Genomic DNA, 26,744 nt, shown 5'->3' on the forward strand with positions numbered 1-26,744 from the left:
CAACCGCGCCAGCATATGGTCTCACAAGGGGGCTGAGCACAGCACTCTGGCGAGCACATGGAGGGCTGTGCGGCCCTCCAAAGAGATGCCACCCCACACCATTACTGACCCATTGCCAAACCGGTCATGCTGAAGGATGTTGCAGGCAGCAGATCGCTCTCCACGGCATCTCCAGACTCTGTAACATCTGTCACATGTGCTCAGTGTGAACCTGCTTTCATCTGTGAAGAGCACAGGGCGCCAGTGTCGACTTTGCCAATCCTGGTGTTCTGTGGCAAATGCCAAGCGTCCTGCACGGTGTTGGGCTGTGAGCACAACTCCCAACTGTGGATGTCGGGCCCTCATACCACCCTCATGGAGTTGGTTTCTAACCGTTCGTGCAGACACATGCACATTTGTGGCCTGCTGGAGGTCATTTTGCAGGGCTCTGGCTGTACGCCTCCTGTTCCTCCTTGCACAAAGGAGGAGGTAACGGAGGAGGAGGTAACGCTTCTGCTGCTGGGTTGTTGCCCTCCTATGGCTCCCTCCACATCTCCTGGTATCTGCTCCATGGTCTGGACACTGTTGACAGACACAGCTACCCTTCTTGCCACAGCTCGTATTGATGTGCCATCCTGGATGAACTGCACTACCTGAGCTACTTCTGTGGGTTGTACTGTAGACACCACCTCATACTACTGTACCTCTAGGGGTGCGAGCAATGGCAAAATGAAAAAGTGACCAAAACAACAGCCAAAAAAAGGATGAGAACAGAGAAATGGTCTGTGGTCACCACCTGCAGAACCACTCCTTTATAGGGGGTATCTTGCTAATTGCCTATCATTTCTACCAGTTGTCTGTTCCATCTGCACAACAGCAGGAGAAAATGATTCACAATCAATGTTGCTTCATAACTGGACAGGTAGATTTCACAGAAGTGTTATTGACTTGGAGTTACATTGTGTTGTTTAAGTGTTCCCTTTATTTTTTTGAGCAGTGTACAATGCTCTCCCCATAGACCCCCATATAGTATAATGCACTCCCCATAGTTCTCCAAATAGTATAATGCACCCCCATAGTCCTCCATACAGTATAAGGCACTCCTCATAGTCCTCCAAATAATATAAAGCCCCCCATATTTCTCTATATAGTATAATGCACTCCCAATAGTCCTCCAAATAGTATAATGCACTTCCCATAGTCCTCCATACAGTATTATGGCCACCACAATGTACTGACTGATTTAAAAAAATAAAAAAAAATACAATACTCCCCTCTCCTCCTCATTCCCCTGCTGCTCCGGTCTCTGCAGCGACCGCACATCTCTGCGCAGTGGGTCCATGTAGTAATGTCATCGCGCCCTCTGCATTGAGACGTCAGACGCCAAGGGAGAATGCTGGAGGAGGAAGCATCGGCTGACGCTCCCTCTCTCATTACTTTCAACTGTATTGACATCCAGGAACGTGCGATGACAGCACCGGACCCCCCCCGCAGCTCGCGGGCCCCATAGCAGCCGCGTGGTCTGCCGTCACTGCTTACATAGTTTGTTTATTTTACATAGCACCATCATATTCCACAGCACTTTATCATCCCTGTCCCCATTGTGGCTCACAATCTAAATTTCCTATCAGTATGTATTTTGAGTGTGAGAGTGAACCAGAGTACCTGGAAAAACCATACAAATTCAGGGAGAACATACAAACGGCTTACAGATGATGACCCCAGCGCTGCAAAACTACAGTGCCAACCACTGAGCCATTGTGCTGCCCACGTAAGGCCAGACACAGCATCCAAGTCACGGCCGTGGTCAACCTCTACGTGGCCTAAAGTTCTAAGTGGAAATTAACCACTTTATCAGCAATCACTTGAATTTAAAAGAGAACAATTGTTTCTCCCATTATACTGCACAGACGATTGAAATTGCCGCACAGTTTAAGTGACCTCTAATTAAACAATCACCAAACCACGGTAGTGCCGCTCTGTTGCTTCACCCTAAGGCAATGTAAATGCTGTGGTTTCGCCAGAGATTTTATTTTCTGCAGGAAATCTGCTGCTTTTAACAATTCAAGAAAACTTGATGTGATTCCATTAGAAACTCATGCCCAATGTGAGCTGTTGAACTGTGTTTTTTCCTTACAGGAAAATGCATGTAAATAAATACAGTGGCGTTTTTAAGTGCAGAGTCTCAGCATTCCTGCACTAAAAAATGGGCTTTAAAACAAGTTTGAGCCTAGCCTAAGTTTAGATAAATGTTCAACTTTACGGACATGACTGACTCCCTGTATTCCTCTCCATAGCGGCGAAACGGATGCCAACTATTTACATGAACTAGTCGGGTTAGCAAATCAGGTAAGACCAGAGCATAGTCCTTACCTAAAAAATGTGTCAAATCTGCACCCAAATGCATAAAAAGGGGAAAATACAGCTTTAAAACACCACAAAAATGCAATAATCAGGGCAAATTGCTGTGTTGTGCAGATACCTGCATAAAAACCACAGTGGAGAACAGAGAACATTTTCAGATGGGAACATTGTCTGATGTCTGAATGATCACAGCTGAAGGTGCAGGGAGGTTTCATTAACCACTGAGCCAAGCTGGAGAGACTGGAACAAGTTGATTAAAAAAAAAAAAAAGCAGTAAGGTAAGTGACATTTGGCAGCAGAAAGATCAGCAACATAGGAGGTGAGATTTATCACAAGGGGAATTGTTTTAAGTCAGTTTTTCTAGATACTGTGTTGATGTTATTTGCGCCAAATTTTAGTATTGGCACAATATTTTATCAATTAGTCCTCAGACCTAACATGCCTGTGCAGATGTTTTGCTAGTTTTTATGCTATCCCTGTATTTCACTGAGAATTGTGACTTAACTACATCTTTTTAAAGCATTCATAAATGTGATGTAGATGTGGATTTTTCTGGTTAACCCTGCTCACATTCCTATCCGTGGTTCAAAAGTGGCAAGGTCAGCATAAAATTCCCCAAAAATAATAGATTTTTGTGCAAAAATATTGCAAAATTTTTTTTAGACTTTTTGATTTTACGTAAGATGAAACTGAAGCTACCCTGCTGTTGTACCACTAATCCATACACAGATTCCTATATCTCACCTTACAGGGTTATTCTTAAAATTGATCTTCAGGAGTGCACCTCTCCCATGCCTCACAATTTCTTGCCGGCCCGTATGGGCTCATATAACCGTGCAAATCGGTCCGAGCACAGGCTGGCCGCTGCTCTCCCAACCGGAGAATGGATATATGGATGGATAATGGAAATATGAGGATGTCACGCTCAGATAAGGAGAGCTACTGCCATCCGTGTATTACGCTCCGTGCTCGGATTGATATGCACAGATGTCTGAATGAGCGCTAAGGCTGTGCAATTGTGACTGATTGAAAACTTGGACCAGCGTCACGGTGGCACCACTGATCTATAGCTGTGCACTCTACAATGTTGCTATAGGAAGTAGATTTGCCTCTGCACCATTGGATCAGGACTTACAAGCTCTACAGTTAAGGGTTTATAAGTGCTGTGCTCCTTACCTAGGAGATTGGCCACAATAGATATTTTGTAGGCCCGGCCAGTTACAATGAGCCATAAGAAGTAAATTGCAAACTTGCTTGTTTTTACATTTATTATCATGACTATAACAGTTTGACAATTTCCATAGAAGGTCTGCACCGGACCGTGAGGACATATGGGGACAGAACAGCTGTAGTGCTAAAGGCCGCTAATGCCTGATTTTATAAGCAGCTGCTATAGAACATTACACACATCAGAAGTAAAGATCTAAATGGCAGCGGACACTGTCAAGTCAGTGGATAACGTTATACACACTAAGGTCTCTTTCACACGTCAGTATCTCTGGTACGAGTGGTGACAGTTTCCACACGTACCGGAGATACTGACACACGCAGACCCATTAAAATCAATGGGTCTGTGCACATCTCAGTGTGTTTTCATGGACCGTGTGTCCGTATGCTCCAAACAAGACAAGTCAGTTTTTTTGCGGATACACTGTCCGCAATACGTACCACACGGATGATATTGGTGTGTCATCCGTGTGACACGTACCAGCGCCTGGGAATGGTGCTGTTCCCAATTCCGGGTGCTTAACGCTGCCCTCATCATGGTTCCCTGTCGGCACTGTGATCAACACCAGCAGGGACAATGATGAGGGTAGTGGTAGTCTGCTCCCGGTGTCCCCACCTGTAAAAATAAAAATAAAATCCATGCACTCACGGGGAGAATGAGCGGCTCTGGAGCTGCGCTCAGTGAGTGACAGGACACCCCTCCTGAGCTGCAGCTCCGGAGCCGCTCATTCTCCCCGGCTTCATCGGTCGCATGAATTACAGCGGGGGACACTTTGGAGAGGTGAGTACATGGATTTTATTATTTTATTCTTATTTTTACAGGTGGGGAAACCGGGAGCAGACTAGCACTACCCTCATCATTGTCCCTGCTGGTGCTGATCACAGCGCCGGCAGGAACCATGAGGGCAGCGTTCAGCACCCGGCACTTGGGAACAGTGCTAACTGTAGCGCTGATTTCCAGGCGCCCGTCCGTGTGATCCTGATGCAACACACGGACACACGGGACACGGATATCTCCAGTACCGTTTTTTCCGGTACTGGAAATATCCGGATGCATGAAACCAGCCTAAGGCCTCATTCAGATGTCCCTGCTGCAGATACTTGTTTTATCCGCTTTTTCATTAATAGAGCACGTACCCATTATAATCTCAGGACCATTTTTTCTGTCCGGCAGCACAGATGAAAAGGGCCAATACAAGTCTGTGGGTCCATGTAAAACACGTGCAGCACACAGATTACATCATTGTGCTGTCCGAGATTAACATTGCAAAGTATAGGAAAAGTTTTGTAATTTTATTTCTTTGTCCATGAAAATACTGATGACATCGGTACCATTTTTTTTTCACGTATGTGTTTAAATATGGACGTGTGAATGAGGCCTAAGGCTATGTGCCCACGATGCAGAAATGCTGCATATTTTTTCCGCTTCTCCCTGGCAGGAAAAACGCATGCGGATTTTACATGCATTTTTCCCGCCAGGTAGAAGCGTTTGTCAAGCGTTTTTGCATGCATTTCTGCATGCGGGTTATCAAGCGCTTTTCCAAGCGATTTTAGCATTACTTGGAAAAGTGCTTGAAAACTTGGTCACACAATATAAATCCATGCAACCGGCATGGATTTATATAGTGTGACCAAGTAATAGTTAAGAAAAAAAAGAATAAGAATGGTGAAAAATAAAAAAAGATTATACTTACCTTCCGATAGCCCCCGGTCTCCTTCTTCGCTCCGTCCGGTCTCCCCGGTGTCTCACGGTGGTGTGAAGGACCTGCGATGACGTCAATGAGTCATGTGACAGGTCACGCGACCGCCGACATCAGTGGTTGCATGACCTGTCACATGACTCAATGACGGCATGTCAGGTCCTCACACCATCGCGGGCCGCCCAACACACCGCACGCATCGCTGAGGAGACAGGGGGCCATCGGAAGGTAAGTATAATCTTTATTTTTTATTTTAAATTCTTTTTTTTACAGGTACCATGGTACCCAGGTCTGGATGAGAGTCTCCTCTTCTCCAGGCCTGGGTACCATCCGCACATTGAATCGCTTCATATCCGCGTGTGCAGATGTAGTGATGCAGATATCAAATATTTCAATGCAAGTCAATGGCGGCAATTACGCTGCGTATCCGCAAAATTAATGGACATGCTGTGTATTTTTCCGCAATGATAATCCGCATAGGAAATTTCCGCAGCATGTGCACAGCACATGCGGATTATAATTGGGGACCATGGGGCACATATTACCAAGTGGTTTTTAAGCGTTTTCGCTGCGGAAATTCCGCAGCAAAAACGCTTGAAAAACGCATAGTGGGCACGCAGTCTAAGTGTATGGCTCCAGGACTACTTTAGCCATGACACAGGTCACCCGGGCAAAGTTTGCTGCATTGCGCTACATCGCAGCATAATGTAAGTGAAAGGGATCACATAATGAGCAACCAGGTATTCCAACAAGCCAGTCGCAAAAAATCCTACTGGTTCCTATGCTCTGCAATTTGCTTGCCGCTTCACCTTGAGGGTCAAAATGTGACTGCGCTCACTTGCAAAATGTGTCATTGCCAAAGTTTGAGTATAGTCCCAGCCTTAGGCCACATTCACACGTTCAGTATTTGTAAGCCAAAACCAGTAGTGGGTAAAAAATACAGAAGTGGTGACGTGTTTCTTTTATACTTTTCCTCTGATTGTTTTTCTCCTAGTTGTGGCTTACAAATACGGAGATAAAATACTGACCAAATACTGATAGTGTGTATGTGACCTAGAACTGAAAAGCCATAAAGCTCCAATACCCATCATTTTTGTCTACAGCATCTGAATGGGGATTTGTAAAACCTCAATATCTCTCATGCTGTACATGCAAAAAATGGAGGCAGCACTCAATTGGAAAGTGAAAAAAAGATGATGGTTTAATAGCCCATGTGGCTGTGGCAACGTTTCGGTTGAGGACCTTTCTCAAGCAAAGAGTTTTCACTTTCCAATTGAGTGCTGCCTCCGTTTTTTTGATGTTTTGAGGTTTGGTATATGCCTGGGGGGCTTTTTGCACCTAAAGTCTATCTGTGCTGCTATTGAATATTTTCAAAATCTTCATATTGTACATGGATACAAATTATAAAAAAATCCCAAGACATGAGCCACATGTGAACACGTGGCAATATTCAGGAGGAGCAATGACACTGTACCTTTGTGTACCTCCAGTTGCGGGATGCTCCATGCAGTTTTTTTTATCACCATTGTTCCTTCATGACTCTTGCTTCACAGCAGTAATCTAATCCGCCTACACCCCCGAACTTTAGATCTGACATAACAGACTTTAGTGAATGATGCAAAGGCCTGTAATCATAAATGCCGTGTACACTCCAGAGTCCCTTTCAGGTGTTTGCTGCTAGCTTTTGGCAGAAGAACCACCAGAGAATTCATCATGAAGGTGATACACAGCAGGCCGGCTAATGTTCCATTGCTCACAGGTGAAATCAGAAAAGTCACCAAGTACATCCTGCCTGATGCCATTTCCCATGGTAATTAATTAATGATGCATAGAGAAACCTCTACCTCACGGCCATTCTTCATGATCCCAGCGTATAATCCTGAGTCTTCTATTTTCTTGCTATAGGAGGTTGAGGTTTGTCCATTCACAATGGGAGACCAAGACACCATGACCGAGGTCCCTGCAGCACTGAAACGACTGGCCAAGTACATGGTCCGTGGATTTTATGGGTTGGAACATTCGCTGACCCTCGATGTTCTCATCAGATATCCTTGCGTGAAAGAGGATGACATTGCTCTGCTCCTCAAGTTTGAGAAGAAGCAGCTCCGAGCAATCCTCAACACCTTAAAGGCTGATAAATTCATCAAGTGTCGCATGCGTGTAGAAACTGGCTCCGATGGGAAGAGCACCAAACACAACTATTATTACATCAATTACAAAGTGCTGGTAGATGTGGTCAAATATAAACTGGATCATGTTCGCCGCAAGATTGAGTCAGATGAGAGAGAATCCACCATAAGGGCTTCCTTTAAGTGTCCTGGGTGTCACAGCACCTACTCTGACCTGGAGGTGAACCAGCTGTTTGATCCATTTACAGGTATTTATTTTATTTCTTACTCTTTTTTTTTTTTTCTTATAAGGGTGATACCACATGTAGCTGCACACATCCGAAACGCTGTCTGCCATGATGCCCAATGACCAGCCAGAAACAGCAAGTTGTATTTCCATATTAACTAGATCATTGAGCTGTGATCACATAATGCTGTTGCGGTGCTTTTTTTTTTTTTTTTTTTTTTTTCTATCGTGGAAGAATCACAACGTTTTTGCTGCGTTTTATTTTATACATGTGAACACAGCCTAAGTCCAGAACAAAAAATACAGTCTAGCTGCAGCTCTCCCGACACAAACGTGGCAGCCTCATAGACATCGATCACGCTGCAAAGTTTGGATCCATACACCCATAGCCAGACTGTGCATTGTGTTCAGACCACGAAACACAGATGTGTGAAACCTGCCTTATAGTGCCAACATTAATCAACAGTTTGTCCATATAGGAGAGCAATTTGGATAATGTGTATTAGCTGATGTCTTAATTTGCCCATTTAACATTGAAGCCAATCTTTTTGTTTTCGCACTTTTGTTTTTTCCTTCCCTTTTTCCAGAGCCATAACTTTTTTTTTCCCATTGACCTAAGCATGTGAGGACATTTTGTGTGTGGGACTAGCTGCAGTTTTCAATGACACCATTCACTTTTCTATATAATGTACTGACAAACAGGGGAATTGGATGTTTCGCCCCCGCACATATCGCGCCCAGTTCGCCCTGGTCCGGGGGCGAAATGTACCTGGGGGCAAACTGATGGGGGCGAAACTTCCTCTAACCGAAAAATAGGATGTCATCTTAACTGTTCTCCCCCACCACTTACATGCTGCAGTCAGCAAATGACGGGGGCATCCAAGTAGTTAAAGGTACTTGCAGGTAATGTCTCCTGTTTCTCCTGCAGAGCTCTTTCGTTGCACTTACTGCAATGCTGAAGTAGAAGAAGACTTTTCATCAGTGCCGAAAAGAGATGCCAGGACGTTACTTGCGAAATTCAATGAGCAGATTGAACCAATCTTTCTGCTTCTCCGAGAGACAGAAGACATTGTGCTCCCGTGTGAGTTGCTGGAGCCGCAGCCAACGTATATCCCAGAGCTTGCAAACAGGTAAGTGCCCGATGTCAACTGCAGCAAATTTTACTAGCCATCACCCCTGCCATAGTGACCCCTGCAAAGTTACCTGTAATACATTTATAACACTGTTAGCTACAATACTATTCTATCAACATTTACTGAAAATATAATGGCATCAGCTGTAATGTACTGACGTTAGTTTTCCAGTAACAGTGTCCATATGATTTTATGTAACTATAATGAAAGCCTAAAACTGTGATGTGTAGTTACCCTATAATAAAAGCCATAGTGTTCCCAGCAATCCTGCTTTATAACATCAGCCTTGAGTCCTATCCTACTAGTACATCATGATTTCATACATAATGCCCTATAAAGCTGAGGCTACATGGCAATTTTGGCTTTCATACATCACACAACCAAAGTTTGCCATGTTTCGCTGCTACATCGCAGCGCAATACAAGTAAGGTCATATTGTGACCCCAAAGGGTCCTGCGAGAAGGACATTGCAAAAAGTCCAACTGCATCAGATTTTTTTGTGCCTTGCTGGTCATGGTCGCAGTGTCCTTGGAGTTGCAATTCAACCTCCATTCACTTATATTGAGCTGCAATGTAGCAGCGAACACTTGACGTGTCCTGGCCAAGGTGTTCAGTAGCGCCTGCCTTAGGCTAGCCATAATATGTACATCTGCAGAGTCCTGGCACCTAGAGCCAATGTGGATCATAGCGCCTGCCATAGTGCTGTTTACTTATTGCTTCCACTGCCTAAAGTTTCTGTATGATTAGCTGAAATAACTTAATAAACTTGGGCCACTGTCTACAAAAGTAAAAGTTAAAACACCTATGAATTTGGTATCAGAATAGTTATATTGACCCAGTGATTAAAGTTATTATTCTGCATGGTGAACACAGTAAAAGAAAAAAAAACACCAAATCCATAGCAAAATAAAATAATAAAATGTACCTGACGCACCCCTGGGCCTGTGTCGCGCAGCGTTGCGCACGCAGGAGCTTACCCGGAGCCGGATCTGTTGAGGGTTGTAGTCTCGTGGCGGTGACCCGGTCCGTGCCCAGGGAGTCAGACTAAGTGGCGCTGTATTAGCGGTAGATGTTGGACGACTACGCCACCCGTTGAGTACAGCTAAGGAGCTGCTGCTGCAGGGCAGACCGCTGAGGCCGGTGGTAGGATTGTGCAGCGTGATAGTATAACCCCCAACGGGAGGGGCATGGCCTCAGGGCAGCCGACGTGGATGATGGGGGTAGCAGGAACCACTCAGAGATGGTACGGTGTAGTTCAGGGTCTTTACTGGTGACAACGATAGACCCTCCTGGAGTACTGGCTAGCGATTGGGGCCTGGTCAGTCCTTGAGCAGATGGGATCTCCCCTGGCCAGGCGGAGTTGTAGGCCTCCCAAACTAACGATACTCTTCTGGCTACCTTGCTAGAAGCGGGTATAAGTAGCCCACGTCCCTGAGTGTACCGTGTGGTGCTCACCCGTATGGCCGGTGACTCGGGGCCTTCTAGTAGCTTCCGCTCCACGACGGCAGTGCTGGTCCCACGCGTGTGACCGTGCCTTCGGGTTTCTGGGCCAGAGGACCTGCAATCCCCTGCTGGTCGGTTTCTGCTGCTGGATAGGAGTTAGTCCCCACAGCCTCGGACTCCGGGTCCGGTGATAACTTCTCAGTCAGGGCGAGCTCTGCAGCTGCCAGCCCCTGACTCCTTGTAGCACTGCTCCCACAGAGCTCCTGATGTTCTTTCCTATATCTGCTTCTCTTCTCTGTCTCTACTTCTTCTCTACTCACTAACCCTGCCTCAGCCCTAGGTTTATATAGGGGAAGTTCTTCCCCTCCCAGGACTGGGCAGGAGGTGTGGCATGCACAGGATCCCTGACCAAGAGACCTCCCACCTGCTCTCAGACATAACATTGCCGTTACTGTGGAAACCAGACCCCTGGGGTGCCACATTCCCCCCTAGTGAAATTTAGTACTCCGGGACTAAACATATTTTTAGAAAAACATAACAAGGTATAAACAATAATAATACAATAAGAAAAACACATAAAGATGGTTACGGCGTGTCCGCAACCGGGTGCAGTCTTTGAAGAAAAGCAAGGTGTCCATTTCACCAAAACAGGGAGACGTAACCAGGTAGGGGTCTGTCCTGCCCCGAGTCCTTAACAGTCTTTAGTCCGTCCTGGGTTACGCTCCAACTATACACAAAGGATTCCCGGTAAATCCACCAAGGACTCCTATAAATAACTAGAAACACATAATTATACACAAGCAACAAGAAAAACAGGTAACCACAAATAAAACAATTTATACACTTCAAATCCTCCAACGTGCGGGTAACTGGCCTCTAGTGGCCCTAGTGGACCTACGGAACTGACTGTCTAGCCCTGAACTACAGGGTGTAGGAGCTGTCAAGGGTAAACTGGGCAGCTGTCTACCGGCTCTTTGACTCACTAGGGGTACGGCAGGCTCACTATAAGCAGAGGGTTGATCCTCCTGTTCTGCTTGTGTGGAGTCTTCTGCCTCCTGGACCGGCTGCTCTTCCAGCTCTACCTGTTGCTCCGTAGGCCCTTGGGATGCTGGTTGGAGGAACGTGAGGACGGGTACCACAACTGCACCATTGACTTGAGTTCAGGACCGAGGGAAGTCTCCGAGCACAGTACTAACCATATCTTCCCTTTCCTCTACGGGTCGATGGTATTCTTGTTCCTCTTCAGGGTTCCGTAGCTGTTCAGGACACTTCTTCAGGTGATCCCGGGATACAATGGCTATGGTCTCCCCTCCGTCTTTACTGATGGTACAGACTTTCGGGTTCTCGTGGCTTGAGGGCAGTACGGTGTACGGGTCCTTCTCCCACTGGTCGTCCAACTTGTGGAGCCGTCTTTTCCTCTTCAAGACCTGCTCTCCGGGTACCAGGGGAACAGCGGGAGCATACTGGTTGTAAGTTTTCTCTTGTCTTTCCCTAGCCTGACAGAGACTTCGCTCCACGCTCTCCTGTACTTTCCGGTACTGCTGCTGCCTCTCTGTGTCCCAGTCTGCTTCTGGTGAAGTGTCCTCGGGTGTCAGGACTCCCATTTCCAGGTCAACAGGTAACTTACCAGGTCTCGCCCTCATTAGGTAAGCCGGGGTACAGTTGGTGGAACCTACCGGGATGTGGTTGTATAGGTCCACTAGATCGGGCAGCTTCTCAGGCCACAGACTGCGTTCTTCCAGGGGCAACGTTTTCAGGAGATCCATTACCACCTGGTTCATTTTCTCACAGAGTCCATTAGTTTGCGGATGATAGGGTGTCGTCCTTATCTTCCGGCAGCCATACAGATTGCAGAATTCCCGGAACACCTCCGCTTCAAAGGCAGGTCCCTGGTCCGTCAGCACTTGGTCCGGGTACCCGTGTGGACGGCAGAAGTGCTGCTGGAAGGCTCTAGCTGCTGTTTGAGCCGTTAAGTCCTTAACGGGGACGACAACCAAGAACCGGGAGTAATGATCCACAATGGTTAACGCGTAGACGTAGCCACTTCTGCTTGGGGTCAGTTTTACATGATCCAAGGCTACCAGTTCCAACGGCTGCCGGGTGACGATGGACTGCAGGGGAGTCTTCTGGCTGGCACGGTCCTTCCTTCTTAGGTTGCACGGGCCACAGTCTCTGCACCACCTCTCGATGGTTCCCCTCATGCCTACCCAGTGGAACCGCCCACGCAGCAGGAACTCCAGCTTCTTCCATCCGAAGTGTCCAGCCCCGTCGTGGTATGCTTCCATCACCATGGCTGCGTCTCTCCGTGGCACCACTACTTGCCAGATTAGTTCATGCGTCCGGGAGTTAACCATTCTGCGGCACAACTTCCGCTTGTAAAGGAACAGTCGACTCTTCTCAGCCCACAGTTGCTTGGCTTCCTCCGGAGCGTCTGGGTCAAGGCGAACCTCTGGCCGAGTCAGCATCTCCTTCACCAGCCGGACGGCAGGGTCACTGTCTTGCGTTTCCTCCCAGTTGTAGTGAGGCAAGGGGTTAAAAGTAGCAGCTTGCTTACTCCTTACCCGATGGGAATACTGGATAGTCCCATGACGGTGGAACGCGGGGAGTTCGACTTCTTCCAGTCCCTCTGGATCTTCTCCTACGTCCGGTAGGTTTGGCATCCTGGACAGGGCGTCCGCGTTGGTATTGGAGCGTCCTGCCCGGTATTTGATTGTGAACTCGTAGTTGGACAGACGGGCCATCCATCTCTGCTCTAGGGCACCGAGTCTTGCAGTGTCCAGGTGTGTCAACGGGTTGTTATCCGTGTACACGGTGAACCGGGAAGAAGCGAGGTAGTGCTTAAAGCGTTCGGTGACTGCCCACACCACTGCCAGGAACTCTAGCTTAAATGAGCTATAATTCTCAGGGTTTCTTTCGGTGGGTCGCAGTTTTCGGCTGGCGTAAGCGATTACTCGTTCTTTCCCCTGCTGGATCTGGGACAGCACGGCTCCTAGCCCGATGTTACTTGCGTCGGTGTAGAGGATAAAGGGCTGGCTGTAATCAGGGTACGCCAGGATTTCATCCCCCGTGAGGGCCATCTTCAGCTGGCGGAAGGACTCTTCTTCTAACTTCTCCCAGCTGAAGGGTGGCTTCTGGTTCTTGGCCTTCCGGACTAACCTATCAGGAGGTCCTGCATAGGAGCTGCCTTTTTGGTGAAACCGGGGATGAATCTGCGGTAATAGCCTACCAACCCGAGGAACTGCCGCACTTCCTTTACACTGGAGGGACTTGGCCATTCCTTAATTGCGGTGATCTTATCAGGGTCGGGAGCCACTCCATCAGCGCTCACCACGTGTCCCAGGTACTGCACCTTTGGTTTCAGGAGGTGACACTTGGAGGGTTTCACCTTTGGGCCGTAGCTTGCCAGAGCTTCGAACACTTCCGCCAGGTGTTTCAGGTGGTCCTCATATGTCTTGGAATATACGATGACATCGTCCAGGTACAACAGGACCGTCTCAAAGTTTCTGTGGCCCAGACAACACTCCATTAATCGTTGGAAGGTTCCTGGTGCATTGCAGAGTCCGAACGGCATGCAGGTAAACTCGCTAAGTCCCATCGGGGTGGTGAATGCGGTCTTCTCCCGGTCCGCCTCTGCTACAGGAACCTGCCAGTACCCGCTAGTGAGATCCAAGGTAGAGAAGAAGTTAGCAGATCTTAAAGCAGCCAAAGACTCCTCTATCCTTGGTAAGGGGTACGCATCCTTGTGTGTGATACGGTTGATTTTCCGGTAATCTACACACATCCTCATGGTGTTGTCTTTCTTTTTGACTAAGACTAGTGGAGCTGCCCAGGGGCTACAGCTATCCCTGATCACCCCAGCCTCCTTCATGTCTCTAAGCATCCCCTTGGCGTGTTGGTAGTGTGCAGGGGGTACGGGTCGATACCTCTCTTTTATGGGAGGATGGTCTCCTGTGGGGATGTGGTGTTCTACCCCCTTGACTCGCCCGAAGTCTAACGGGTGTTTACTAAACACTCTCTCGTACTCTTGCACCACCCGATAGACTCCCTGTTTCTGGTGTGAGGGAGTGGAGTCAGTACCCAAATGTAGTTGCTGACACCAGTCCTCCATTGTTTTCTGAGAGCCGTTACCTTCCTCCGGGGAAGATGGAGGCAAGGGTTCTACGGACTGTATGGAATCTTGATTGATGGTATACAATTTGGCTAGCGTGGCATACCGGGGCAGGTACACTTCCCTCTTCCCGATATTTATTATGCGAACGGGCACCCTCCCATGGCGTACATTGACCACCCCCCGTGCTGTCAAAATGGTGGGCCTACTGTCTGAGTAAACTGGTTCTACCATTGCCTGGTAATCTCTACCTCTTAGACCAATAGCTGCCCGGCACCAAATCATCATTTCACTTTTCGGGGCATGGCAATAGGGAAAGGGTCACACATTCGCACGCTACCAATCTCACCACCGGAGAGTTCTAGCTGTTGCCGTCGCATCAGTGCCCGGATCTCTTTCTGGAGCACTCGCTGCTGGCCGGAGCTGGCGTTCTTGGCAACCTGCTGTAAAAGGAAAATCACCTCTGCAAGACAATTTTCAATTACATTAGTTCCTAGAGTTATCTTTGGGTGACTCTCGTGTTTGTCAATGTCTACAATGATCAGTCCCTGTGCTGCCAGTTCGACTCTACCGATTTTAATGGTCACCTCTTTAAATCCAATCTGTGGCACGGGCTGACCATTGCTGGCGATGATACTCAAGTCGTCGTCAGGGTAGCGGGTGATATCCGAGTCATTCCAGTACTGCTTGAAGAGCACGTACGGGATGGTGGTGACCTGTGACCCGGTGTCCAGTAGGGCACTCATAGGAATGCCATCCAGTACCACGGGTAAGACTGGACGTCCTCCCACATATTTGTCGCGCCAGTTCGATGGGCCTGGTGATCTTTTTCCTGGGGGTTGGCCCTCTACCCCAGGTTGTGCCCGTTTAAAGGACAGTACCTTGCCATATGTCCGGGTTGATTGCAGCGGCGGCAGATGGGTCGTCCGTCCTCGTTGTATCGGTCGCTGGGTCTTCCTCTGGCCGGTGGGGTCCTCCTTGGTCGACGCCACGGGATGTCCTCCGGTCCGGATGCCAGCTGGATCTTCCTTGGAGTGGAAACCTGTAAAGACTGCACAGTTCGGGTTAGCGCAGCAACGCTTTTAGCTAGCTCTTGGACCTGATGGTGCAGGTCTGGAGCCGGGTCATTGTTCAAAGCCTGCGCATCAGCTCCCACAGGCCCTGCCGACAAGGGCGCCGCCTCCTGGTGTTAAGTGGTAGTGGGGCGTCTGGGGGTCACAACGCCACCTGGTGCCGGTTCTCGAAGCACCCGGATGGCTCTGTCCTTGAACTGTGCAAATCCCAGATGAGGGTCCTGTAAGGCCATTGCCCGCAACTGGGTTCGGTGGGCATTGCAATATCATCCCTCTATAAATTGTTCAGTCAACAGCCTGTCCTCGTCTCCCACGCCGTCAGGGTCGGTCTGCTTAATGGCTCTCAGGGCCTCTTGTAGGTTCAGGGCATAGTCCCTTATACTCTCATGTGCCCGCTGTTTGCACCCGTAGAATCTAAGCTTGATCTCGGCTGAGGTGCGGGTATCAAAGGTGTCCCTCAGCCGGGTTAGTATCCCTGCGACAGTCCTCCCCCCAGGTGGCCAGGACTTTACCTCCCTTTGGGCTGCTCCGGTTAATTGGGCCACCAGGATGCTCACTTTTTGCTCCTCTGTGAGGGGGTACACCTGGAAGAGGCTATCCAGCTTTTCTCTAAAGTCATGCAGGGTATGTGACTCCCCTGAGTACTGGGGTAGCCAGGCTGCCCCCGGGATATAGGGCATGGTGAAAGGCATGACCGCAACAGCGGTGGCGCTGGCGGGGATTGAAGCGGTGAAGCTCTCCTCCGTATCCGACATCCTTCTCCCCCCTAGTGGACCGTGGCCTACCTTGCGATGATCCTCTTCCGTAGGCCGCGGCTCCGCAGTGGATCGTCAGGGTTGAGGACCTTCCGTCGCGCTCCTGTGATGTCGGCGTCTGCTGGGCTCCTTCCAGGACCTTACGCAACGTCCGGACGTGAGGCGGGGCTTCAGTTCTCGCACGCTTTCGGAGTCCACGCCCCTCTTCTTCCCGCGCGGCGTCTTCAAGATGGCGTCCAACGGCGGGAAAACTCCACGGATGGCGGGAAGAAGGCAGAAGATGGCGCCGGATGGCAGGAAAACTCCACCGATGGCGGGAAGGAAGCGGAAGATGGCGTCGGATGGCGGGAATCTTCACCACAGGTAAGTTTGAACAGTCTTTTTCAGGCACGCAGTACCCGGTGGTTGCGGGCACGAAATCCTGCTGACTACGCCAAAAGTTGACGCACCCACTGGGCCTGTGTCGCGCAGCGTTGCGCACGCGGGAGCTTACCCGGAGCCGGATCTGTTGAGGGTTGTAGTCTCGTGGCGGTGACCCGGTCCGTGCCCAGGGAGTCAGAATAAGTGGCGCTGTATTAGCGGTAGATGTTGGACGACTACGCCACCCGTTGAGTACAGCTAAGGAGCTGCTGCTGCAGGGCAGACCGCTGAGGCCGGTGGTAGGATTGTGCAGCGTGATAGTATAACCCCCCAACGGGAGGGGTATGGCCTCAGGGCAGCCGACGTGGATGATGGGGGTAGCAGGAACCACTCAGACGGTACGGTGTAGTTCAGGGTCTTTACTGGTGACAACGATAGACCCTCCCGGAGTACTGGCTAGCGATTGGGGCCTGGTCAGTCCTTGAGCAGATGGGATCTCCCCTGGCCAGGCGGAGTTGTAGGCCTCCCAAACTAACGATACTCTTCTGGCTACCTTGCTAGAAGCGGGTATAAGTAGCCCACGTCCCTGAGTGTACCGTGTGGTGCTCACCCGTATGGCCGGTGACTCGGGGCCTTCTAGTAGCTTCCGCTCCACGACGGCAGTGCTGGTCCCACGCGTGTGACCGTGCCTTCGGGTTTCTGGGCCAGAGGACCTGCAATCCCCTGCCGGTCGGTTTCTGCTGCTGGATAGGAGTTAGTCCCCACAGCCTCGGACTCCGGGTCCGGTGATAACTTCTCAGTCAGGGCGAGCTCTGCAGCTGCCAGCCCCTGACTCCTTGTAGCACTGCTCCCACAGAGCTCCTGATGTTCTTTCCTATATCTGCTTCTCTTCTCTGTCTCTACTTCTTCTCTACTCACTAACCCTGCCTCAGCCCTAGGTTTATATAGGGGAAGTTCTTCCCCTCCCAGGACTGGGCAGGAGGTGTGGCATGCACAGGATCCCTGACCAAGAGACCTCCCACCTGCTCTCAGACATAACATTGCCGTTACTGTGGAAACCAGACCCCTGGGGTGCCACATACCCTAAACAGAAACACTACATAACTGGTGGCATTAAAAAACACAACTTATCCCGCAAGAAAAACAAGCAGTCTTACGTAACATTCTATGATAATTGTATATACTCAGTGAGGTTGTTCCTGAAAAGTCGGACAAGTGTCATGCAAGTGGAACGTGATTATTAAAAAGCAGTATGACATCTGTATGATAATGCGATTTTAGCATTAGCTTTTACATAGAGTAATTCTCGGTCATTTAAAGATAGTTTTCTATGTAAATATTCTTCAATACATATATAGACAGACAGGTAGGTAGATAGATGGATAGATAGAAATATGTGAGTGAGATATAGAATCAGTGGTTTGCATGTGTAGCTTAGTGTACATATATTTAAGTAATAAATTGATGAAAAAAATGGCCTTGTCACCATAATTTTTATTAAACAGCTAAGGGAAAGCCGACAGCTGGGGGCTTATGTTTATAGTGTGAGAAGGGGGTAATAAACATGGATCTTCCAGGCTATTAATATCAGCTCACAGCTGTGTACTTAGCCTTTACTGGTTATTAATAAGGGTGGACTCCACAAAAAAAATGATGTGGGGTCCCCCATATTTTTAATAACCAGCAAAGTCTAGGCAGACAGTTGCAGGCTGATATCAATAGGCTATGAAGGGGCCATGGATACTGGCCCCCTCCCAAACTAAGAACATCATCCCTCAGCCGCCCCAGAAATGGCACATCCATCAGATGCACCAATTCTGGTGCTTAGCCTCTGCTCTTCCCACTTGCCCTGGTGCAGTGGCAAGTGGGGCAAAAGTTTTTGGGGTTGATGTCAGCCTTGTATTGGCAGCTGACTTCAAGCTCAGGCGTTAGTAATGGAGAGACGTCTATAAGATGCCCCTATTACTAACCCCATAGTCAAATTTAATAAACAGACAGAGTGAAGTCCTTTATTTGAAAAAAAACAAAAAAAAACAAAGCTCCCCTTCCCCCCTCCCTATCCCTCCCTCTCTGCCCTTTTACCAATTTCTTATTGTAAAATGCAAAATAATAAAACGCCTTATTCCTTACCTATCCGGTGATAATCCATTTGTCCCGCGACAAGTTCACATCTGCTACATCTAGATGCCTTACTGAATGGTGGCATGATGTGACCATTCAGCCTGGCATCCAGAAGATACATTGAGGGAGGAAGTGTTTATTTCAAATAAAGGACTTTACTCTGTCTGTGTGTTTATTAAATTTGACTATGGTTAGTATGAGTATAAAACATCACAGAAAAGAAACCGGCTTTACCAACACAAGGTCAGATTACCAAAGCACAAGCAGGATGCAGCAGACCTCCATGATAAAGGCGGGGGGAGCACAGGTGCAGAATACTGATGCGACAGCCACCCCCTCCATGAATTGGCAGATATGTGAGTGGCTGTGTACAGGGTGGGCCATTTATATGGATACACCTAAATTAAATGGGAATGGTTGGTGATATCAACTTCCTGTTTGTGGCACATTAGTATATGGGAGGGGGAAAACTTTTCCAGATGGGTGGTGACCATGGCGGCCATTTTGGATCCAACTTTATTTTTTTCAATGGGAAGAGGGTCATGTGACACATCAAACTTATTGAGAATTTCATAAGAAAAACAATGGTGTGCTTGGCTTCAACGTAACTTTATTCTTTCATGAGTTTTTTACAAGTTTATGACCACTTATAAAATGTGTTCAAAGTGCTGCCCATTGTGTTGGATTGTCAATGCAACCCTCTTCTCCCACTCTTGACACACTGATAGCCACACCGCAGAAGAAATGCTAGCACAGGCTTCCAGTATCCGCTGTTTCAGATGCTGCACATCTCGTATCTTGATGGTATGATGTGGTATATGGGGTACAAAGATAGTGGGGCCATTCTTCATCAATGGAAACCTCAATGCCACTGGATATCTGAAATTGCTACATGATGATGTGTTGCCCTCTTTATGCACTGAAGATGGCACGTTCATTGAGTTTTACCAACAAGATGGTGCACTACCACATTATGGGTGTCAGGTCCGAGCATTCCTACATGAACAGTTTCCTGGAAAGTGGATTGGTCGTCGTGGGCCAGTTAAATAACCACCAAGGTTTCCCGATCTGACCCCCTTAGACTTTTATCTTTGGGGTCATCTGAAGGCAATTGTCTATGCTGTGAAGATACGAGATGTGCAGCATCTGAAACAACGGATACTGGAAGCCTGTGCTAGCATTTTTTCAGCGGTGTTGCTATCAGTGTGTCAAGAGTGGGAGAAGAGGGTTGCATTGACAATCCAACACAATGGGCAGCACTTTGATCACATTTTATAAGTGGTCATAAACTTGTAAAAACTCATGAAAGAGTAAAGTTACGTTAAAACCAAGCGCATAACTGCTTTTCTTATGAAATTCTCAATAAGTTTGATGTGTCACATGACCCTCTTCCCATTGAAAAAAATACAGTTGGATCCAAAATGGCCGACTTCAAAATGGTTGCCATGGTCACCACCCATCTGGAAAAGTTTTCCCCCTCCCATACACTAATGTGCCACGAACAGGAAGTTGATATCACCAACCATTCCCATTTAATTTAGGTGTATCCATATAAATGGCCCACCCTGTAGTATTACAAATGCACACAGATGAAGCTTGCATAAGACGCCAGTCACACAGTACATACAGTTGCTCATTTTGCCTTTCTACCCAGCTAATTCTTCTCTGCTCTATGTAGAAACAGGAAGTCTCTTGTTCCTGCATTTATCATTCCCCTGTTCAATTCCTGACCCAGCCGCTCCCTCCTCCTCCCCCTGTCAGCGACTTCTGCAGTGATAACTCATAGAGAGAAAATTGACCTCCTGTTTCTACATAGAGCTTAGAAGGATTCAGCTAGTCAGTTTTTAATCACGTGATGTCATAGACCTAATGAATAAGAATTTACTGGGTAGAAAGGTAAAATGAGCAATTGTAAGTACACAGTGCTATATAATATGAGGATTGCAATGTATTAAGGAGAAAAAATTTGATGGCTGTGCTTCTTTAATGTAAAAATATAAAGTTATCGGAAGGCATTGATGAAAAGGAAAAAAAAATGTGCTTGTTTGTGAACTCCCACAATAGGCTGGTCAGTAAGGGGTTAGGTGGTAAACGCTTGAGAGTTGACTATTGGAATATTTAGGAATGTGAAGTATATAAATTCTGGCGGCGGTCCCTCATAACTCCAGCCTATTTACTTCAGCTGTGAACAGAGCTTTGACATGATGGCTGTTGATATGCAAGGGAACCAGGGGCGATGGGCGAACAAAACTTCATCTATGGACAATATGTATGTCCAAAGTGTGACCATTAATGTCCACGAGCCTGAGCTTAAAAAGGTGAAAGAGAAGAAAGGGAAGGAGCAGCCGGTGTGGATGAAGGAAAGCACGGTGTCTGTGCCTGAGGTGCTTCCAGAAGAAATAAAGACTGATCTCTGTGAGTATTGAGTGAGGTGCCAAGTCACCCTCTATGTAAATGCTGTGATGGTCACTGGGATTGGTGCTTGGAACACTGTAGCCTTAGTACTGTTTTTCTGAAGGGCAGTAAAACAAACACTACTTGACCTTGTTTCTGGATGTCACATTAAATTTAGGACGTTTGGTGCATCTATCACTTATGCAATGCGTGTGCCGGATCAAACAATCCAACCTCAGGTCCGTGTCTCTAATCTCCATGTCGGCCCATTAGAAAGACGACTTTATTGTCTTGGTAGTGTAACAATATAAAATCAGAGGTTGGGTTCGTTTTCTCTGCACAAACGCGGTCTCTTTCTTTTCTTTAACTTACACACAATTCTTTCATCTGTTCCCAAAGTACCTGAAGAACAAGAAAATGTGGACGAAAATGCCAATAAAAAGGACGATGGTGCTGACAATGAAGTGCTAAGGACTCTCCTAATCCACGAAATGAAATCTGGATCTGGCCCAAGTGTCACTCAAATAACCAAAAGTGATTCAGAAAGCGACACCAGCGAGTCCGATGAAGAGAAAAAACGCGCAAAGCCAGAAGGGGCGAAACCCATGAGCAGCGTAGAGCAGGATGAAGAGGCTGAAGCTGATGACCCGGTGGTCATGGTTGGTGGCCAGTCCCATGTGTATAGTGAGGTCAGTCAGAACCCTAGTCTTGTGTCGTTCATGACTGAGGAGGAGAGAGAAGTGTACATCAAAATAGGACAACAAATGTTCCAGTCCGCGTTTGAGTGATTTATCTTCTGTACTAAAATGAACCAGAAATAATTGTTTTTTATTTGTTTGTTTTTTAAAGCATGATCCTGCTTTTGTTATGTTTTGTTGCACATACGACGGATAGTTGGGTATTGTGCAGTGATGATGAGTAAATAAACTCTTGCAGCATAAAGTCTTAGTTTTGCTTATGTTCAATACCAGCTTTCCAGTTTGATGTTTTTAAGGACAAGATGTGCTCCCTATTTTGCAAACATTTCTAGTGACATGATCAGTCCAAAAATATTGCATTATTGCAGGTTTCAGGAGCCTGAATGTATCTGTACATCTTTGATTTTCTAGAATCAAAGGTTGCCCACATATTTTGAAAGCAGACTAAGGCTATGTGCCCACGATGCAGAAATGCTCAGGATTTTTTCCTGAGCGTTTCAGCATCTCCCTGGCAGAAAAAAACGTATGCGGATTGTACATGCGTTTTCCTGCCAGGGAGATGCAGATGTGAAGCGTTCTTCACTTGCATTTCCGCATGCGGGTTGACAAGCGCTTTTCCAAGCGATTTTAGCATCACTTGGAAAGTGCTTGACAACTTGGTCACACTATATAAATCCATGCAAACAGCATGGATTTATATACTGTGACTGTATAGGATGGTAAAAAATAAATCTATACTTGCCTTCCGATGGCCCCCGGAGTCATTATTCCATCCGTCCTGGCTTGCCGACGGCTCCCGGTACACTGAAGGACCTGCCGTCACATGACTAAATGACGTCAGCGCAGGTCCTTCAGTCCACCGCGATCTGCCGGCAAGCGAAGACAAGGACACTGGGGGCCATCAGAAGGTAAATATAATATTTGTTTTTTATTTTATTCTTTCTTTTACAGATTCTATGGTACCCGGGTCCGGAGGAGAGTCTCCTCTTCTCCAGACCCGGGTACCATCCGCACATTGAAACGCGTGGATTCCTTCCGCATGTACATATCCAGTGATGCGGATTCCATGAGTTCCAATGCAACTCAATGGCGGCGAAAACGCAGCACTTCCGCAAAATAATTGGTAGTGCTGCGTTTTTTTTACGCAATGATAATCCGCAGCGGAAATTTCCGCAGCATGTGCACAGCACATGTGGATTATCATTGGGGAACATGGCAGACCTTCTACCAAGCGTTTTTTAAGCGTTTCTGCAGCGGAATTGCCGCTGCGGAAATGCTTAAAAAGCGCAGTGGGCACACAGCCTAACCCAGTTATGCTACAAGAAACATAAAGGCCCCAATTCATCAAAGTGGGAGGAGTTTGGGCAGGACAGAACAACGCCCACTTGTCTTATTCATGAGTAGCATACTTTACACGAGAAATCTTACTTAATGCATCAGGCGCCTCTGCCTCCACCACGCCCCCTCATCATGACTGGCGTGAACGCCGGTTTTGATGAATCAGGGCTGGAGTTCATAAGTGATACTAGCATATTTGCACCTTCTGAATTGTAAACTGCTGCAGAATATGATGGCGTTCTAGAAATAAAAAATTGTTCATTTACATACATTTAGGGTTAAACTTTAGTTAAACGCCTTGGGCAGCACTGCAGTAGGTGGCCTGTGACTATAAATAAGGCTAGGACTACACTGTGACATGTGACACATTGACATCGCTACTGCGACTGTTTTTTACTTAGTTGTAAGTCGCATGCAACTAACTTGCCATAGCTTTTCAATGCAAGCCCTGCTTAGACATGACAAAAAGTGGCATTTGAAGGATGCGGAAAATCTTCCCTCCTTGGCTAGTTGTGACTAAACCCCATTTTTAAAATCTGACCTGTCACGTTATTATGTAATACCTTTGGGATGCTCCTTCTGATCCTTGTTTATCATTCGTACTTATATAGTGCCATCATTCCACAGCGCATTACATATGTGGTCGGCGCTGGGGCTCACAATCTAAATTCTCTATCAGTGTGTCTGTTGGAGTGTGGGAGGAAACCCACGGAAACACGGGAGAGCATACAAACTCCTTGCAGATGTTGTCCTTGGTGGGATTTGAACCCAGGACCCCAGATCTGCTAAGCAACAGTGCTAACCACTGAGCCACCGTAATTCTTGGATTTTTGTTTGTGACACATTGGACTTAATGTTAGTGGTAAATTTAGGTCAATAGATTTGGGTTTATTTCTGAAAATATCTGAAATATGCAGAACCTTTTGTAAAATTAATAATTTTCAAACTTTGAATTTTTATGTCCTCAAACCAGATTGTCACAACATTTATGGACCCTATATCTACTTTACGTCCGTATCGTTCAATGGTGGTCTCATTTTCTTACGATGTTAGAAGTATCACAGAAAAAAAAACTGTAGAGGATTTGCGGTATCAGAGGCTTAAACAAAGAAAGATATTAAAATTACTTTTATTGAAAATACTGTTAAAAACACCTTATGGAACAAACACACAAAATATATGTAGATGATGAGAATACTCCCTATGCAGTAACGGGAGCAAAGGCCAACACATACAATATCCCTTTAGGGCCATAGGTCTAAATATTCCGCACTTAAGACACAGAGGTTGGCACCCTGAGTTTCCACTGGTGTCCGAGAAGGTACCTAATTTTGGAAACTACAGTTGGCATTTATCGAGGTGTATTGGTCATTTTGATAACATAATTGTGCAAGGTGAAATTTCCAAAGATATGCCATATTAGTGCCCAGCTTGTGCCACAAAAGATACACACCCCTATATTCAAGAGAATTCTCCCGCCATATACATAGATGTAAAGTTCTGTTTGGGCACACTGCTGGGCTCAGAACACAAGGACTGCCATTTGAAGCTCGTATTTTGCCGAATTGATTTTGGGCTCCATGTCGCTTTTGCTGAGCACCTGCAGGAGGAACCTCAGAGATGTGAACCCATTTTGGAAACTACAACCAGTCAGGATACTCATCTATGAATATAAGGGCTCGTGCACATGACCGTATTTTCGGTCCAAGTGTGATCTGCCAAAACATTCTATTGAGCCGTGCATGTCTGATCTTTTTCCTCGGACGTAGTCGGTCCGAACACAAGAAGCTTGATGCGAAACGGGTCTGCATGCTTGGGTCTGTTATACTTTCTATTGGGTCCTGGAGGAGCAAGGTAGTGACTGACAGGCAATAAGTAGGATTTGTCAGTCTATTGCATCTGTTCTATTTAGCTATTATTTGATTCCCATTCAGTCATAGGTGATTGATCTGCTAATTGACATGCACACTAATATTGCATAGCACTTTAATCTTAATCTGGTGTGCTCCACTGACCCCTTCGTGCTCACATAGGCAGCCGTATAGTTCCAACCACCATGAATGATGTCCTGAATTATTTTGCACTGATTCCCTTATACCGCATGTGCGTTTGTGATTTATTATCTTTGATTTAATAAAGGCTTTTTTTAACCACTAGGTGGCACATGAATACCTGGTTTATAGGAATCCTTGCATTATGTTACTTGATAAATTTGTAAGCCTTTATTTTATGGCTCATTAACTATGATTGTGTATATAATCATTCAGACATGACTTTGAATTTTTAGCCAGACTGAATCTATATGTTATTGTTCATCCAGTGTACTGTTCTTTCATGGTTCATAATCCTCAAATGTGTTTTATTGTTAAGGTATTGTTCTGTACAAATTCAATAAAGATTTTCATTTTTGTATTTGAGGATTGTTTTCTTCTATTTTGGGTTGCCATATATTTGACCTACCTACTTTTTCATGGCCAATTAAGCTCTTCAGTATTGGGAAAAGCCACTAGTCGTAACCACCTTGTACATTAGTCTTGAATGTGGGTGGTTGCTACCTAAGGCCAAGGGCATATAATGTGGCACGAAGTGGCGATCGAGGTATGGAAAAAAAATGACGTGGAGATGAGAAAAACACCCTAACAGGACCATTTTCTTGTTGGATGCCCAGGTATCTCCTTAAGTATTACGCTTCCCTGATGAGGGCAACGGGACACTAATAGGCTTTGTTGCTCATGATAGATAGATATATAAATAAAAAGCAGGCTACCTAATGGGGGGCAGCAGAAAGTAAATAAGAGCAAAATCTGGCCACATTGAAGGTAACCTGGCAGCTTCCCCAGGACCCAAAAACCGAGACAATGTATTTATTGCTACCTTTATACACCTCCTAACAAGCCAATTTTATTGTCTTAGGCTGCGTGCCCACGTTGCGGATTACAAGCGTTTTTGCTGCGGATTTTCCGCAGCGGAAACGCTTGTAAAACGCTTGGTAATCCGCATCCCATTGTCCCCAATGAGAATCCGCAAGTTCTATGCCCATGCTGCGGATTTTTCCGCAGCGTTTATGCTGCGTTCAAAATTCCACAGCATGTCCATTAATTTTGCGTTTCCGCATGCGGAATTGCCTTGAGCAATGCATTAAAAACGCAAGGCAATTCCGCATGTGGAAAACGCGCGATAAGCGCGCGATAAACGCACAATAAACGCGTGCGGAATTCCGCATGCGTTTTTCCGGGTGAGGACATGCGGAAATGAAGCAGAAATTTTCTGCTTCATTTCTGCAACGTGGGCACATAGACTTATGGATTTCTTCAGATGCAACAAAAAGGGGAATTAGACCTACCGGTAATTCGATTTCCAGGTAGTCCTTCAGGACAGCACACCAGAAGGCCCCTTCACCTCCACCCTCCAGTGTTTTCCAAAGTACCACAAAAGGATGGATGCAAATGGTCTATACGAGCCACTATAAACTCATACGCAAGATAAACACTAATCGCCCTCAGCTTGATTTCGAGCCATGGCGACTTGATGAATGATTGATCTGCAGGAGGATCGATCTTGTGCAAGCCTAAAGATAAACATAAGCGAGGGGAAATAAGGGTGCTGTACTGAGGGACTTCTGAAAATTGAATTACTGGTAGGTCTAATTTCCCTTTTCTAGTACGTCCCTCCGGACAGCACACCAGGAATAGTACC

General features: G+C 46.8%; 1 protein-coding gene across 1 annotated transcript; it reads left to right on the forward strand.

Moving 5' to 3' along the window:
* The first annotated feature begins 7,180 nt into the window (after positions 1-7,180).
* LOC141172429 (general transcription factor IIE subunit 1-like) lies at positions 7,181-21,800 on the forward strand. The gene is made up of 4 exons (XM_073656644.1): positions 7,181-7,647; positions 8,554-8,755; positions 20,801-21,033; positions 21,412-21,800. Exons 1-4 carry the CDS (start codon positions 7,200-7,202, stop codon positions 21,798-21,800), a joined length of 1,272 nt encoding a protein of 423 aa, XP_073512745.1. The 5' UTR covers positions 7,181-7,199.
* Positions 21,801-26,744: the final 4,944 nt, after the last annotated feature.

The sequence above is a fragment of the Phyllobates terribilis genome, unplaced genomic scaffold, assembly GCF_046119375.1.
Source record: "Phyllobates terribilis strain yellow unplaced genomic scaffold, ASM4611937v1 Scaffold_1__5_contigs__length_1240528914, whole genome shotgun sequence".
Classification (NCBI taxonomy): domain Eukaryota; kingdom Metazoa; phylum Chordata; class Amphibia; order Anura; family Dendrobatidae; genus Phyllobates; species Phyllobates terribilis.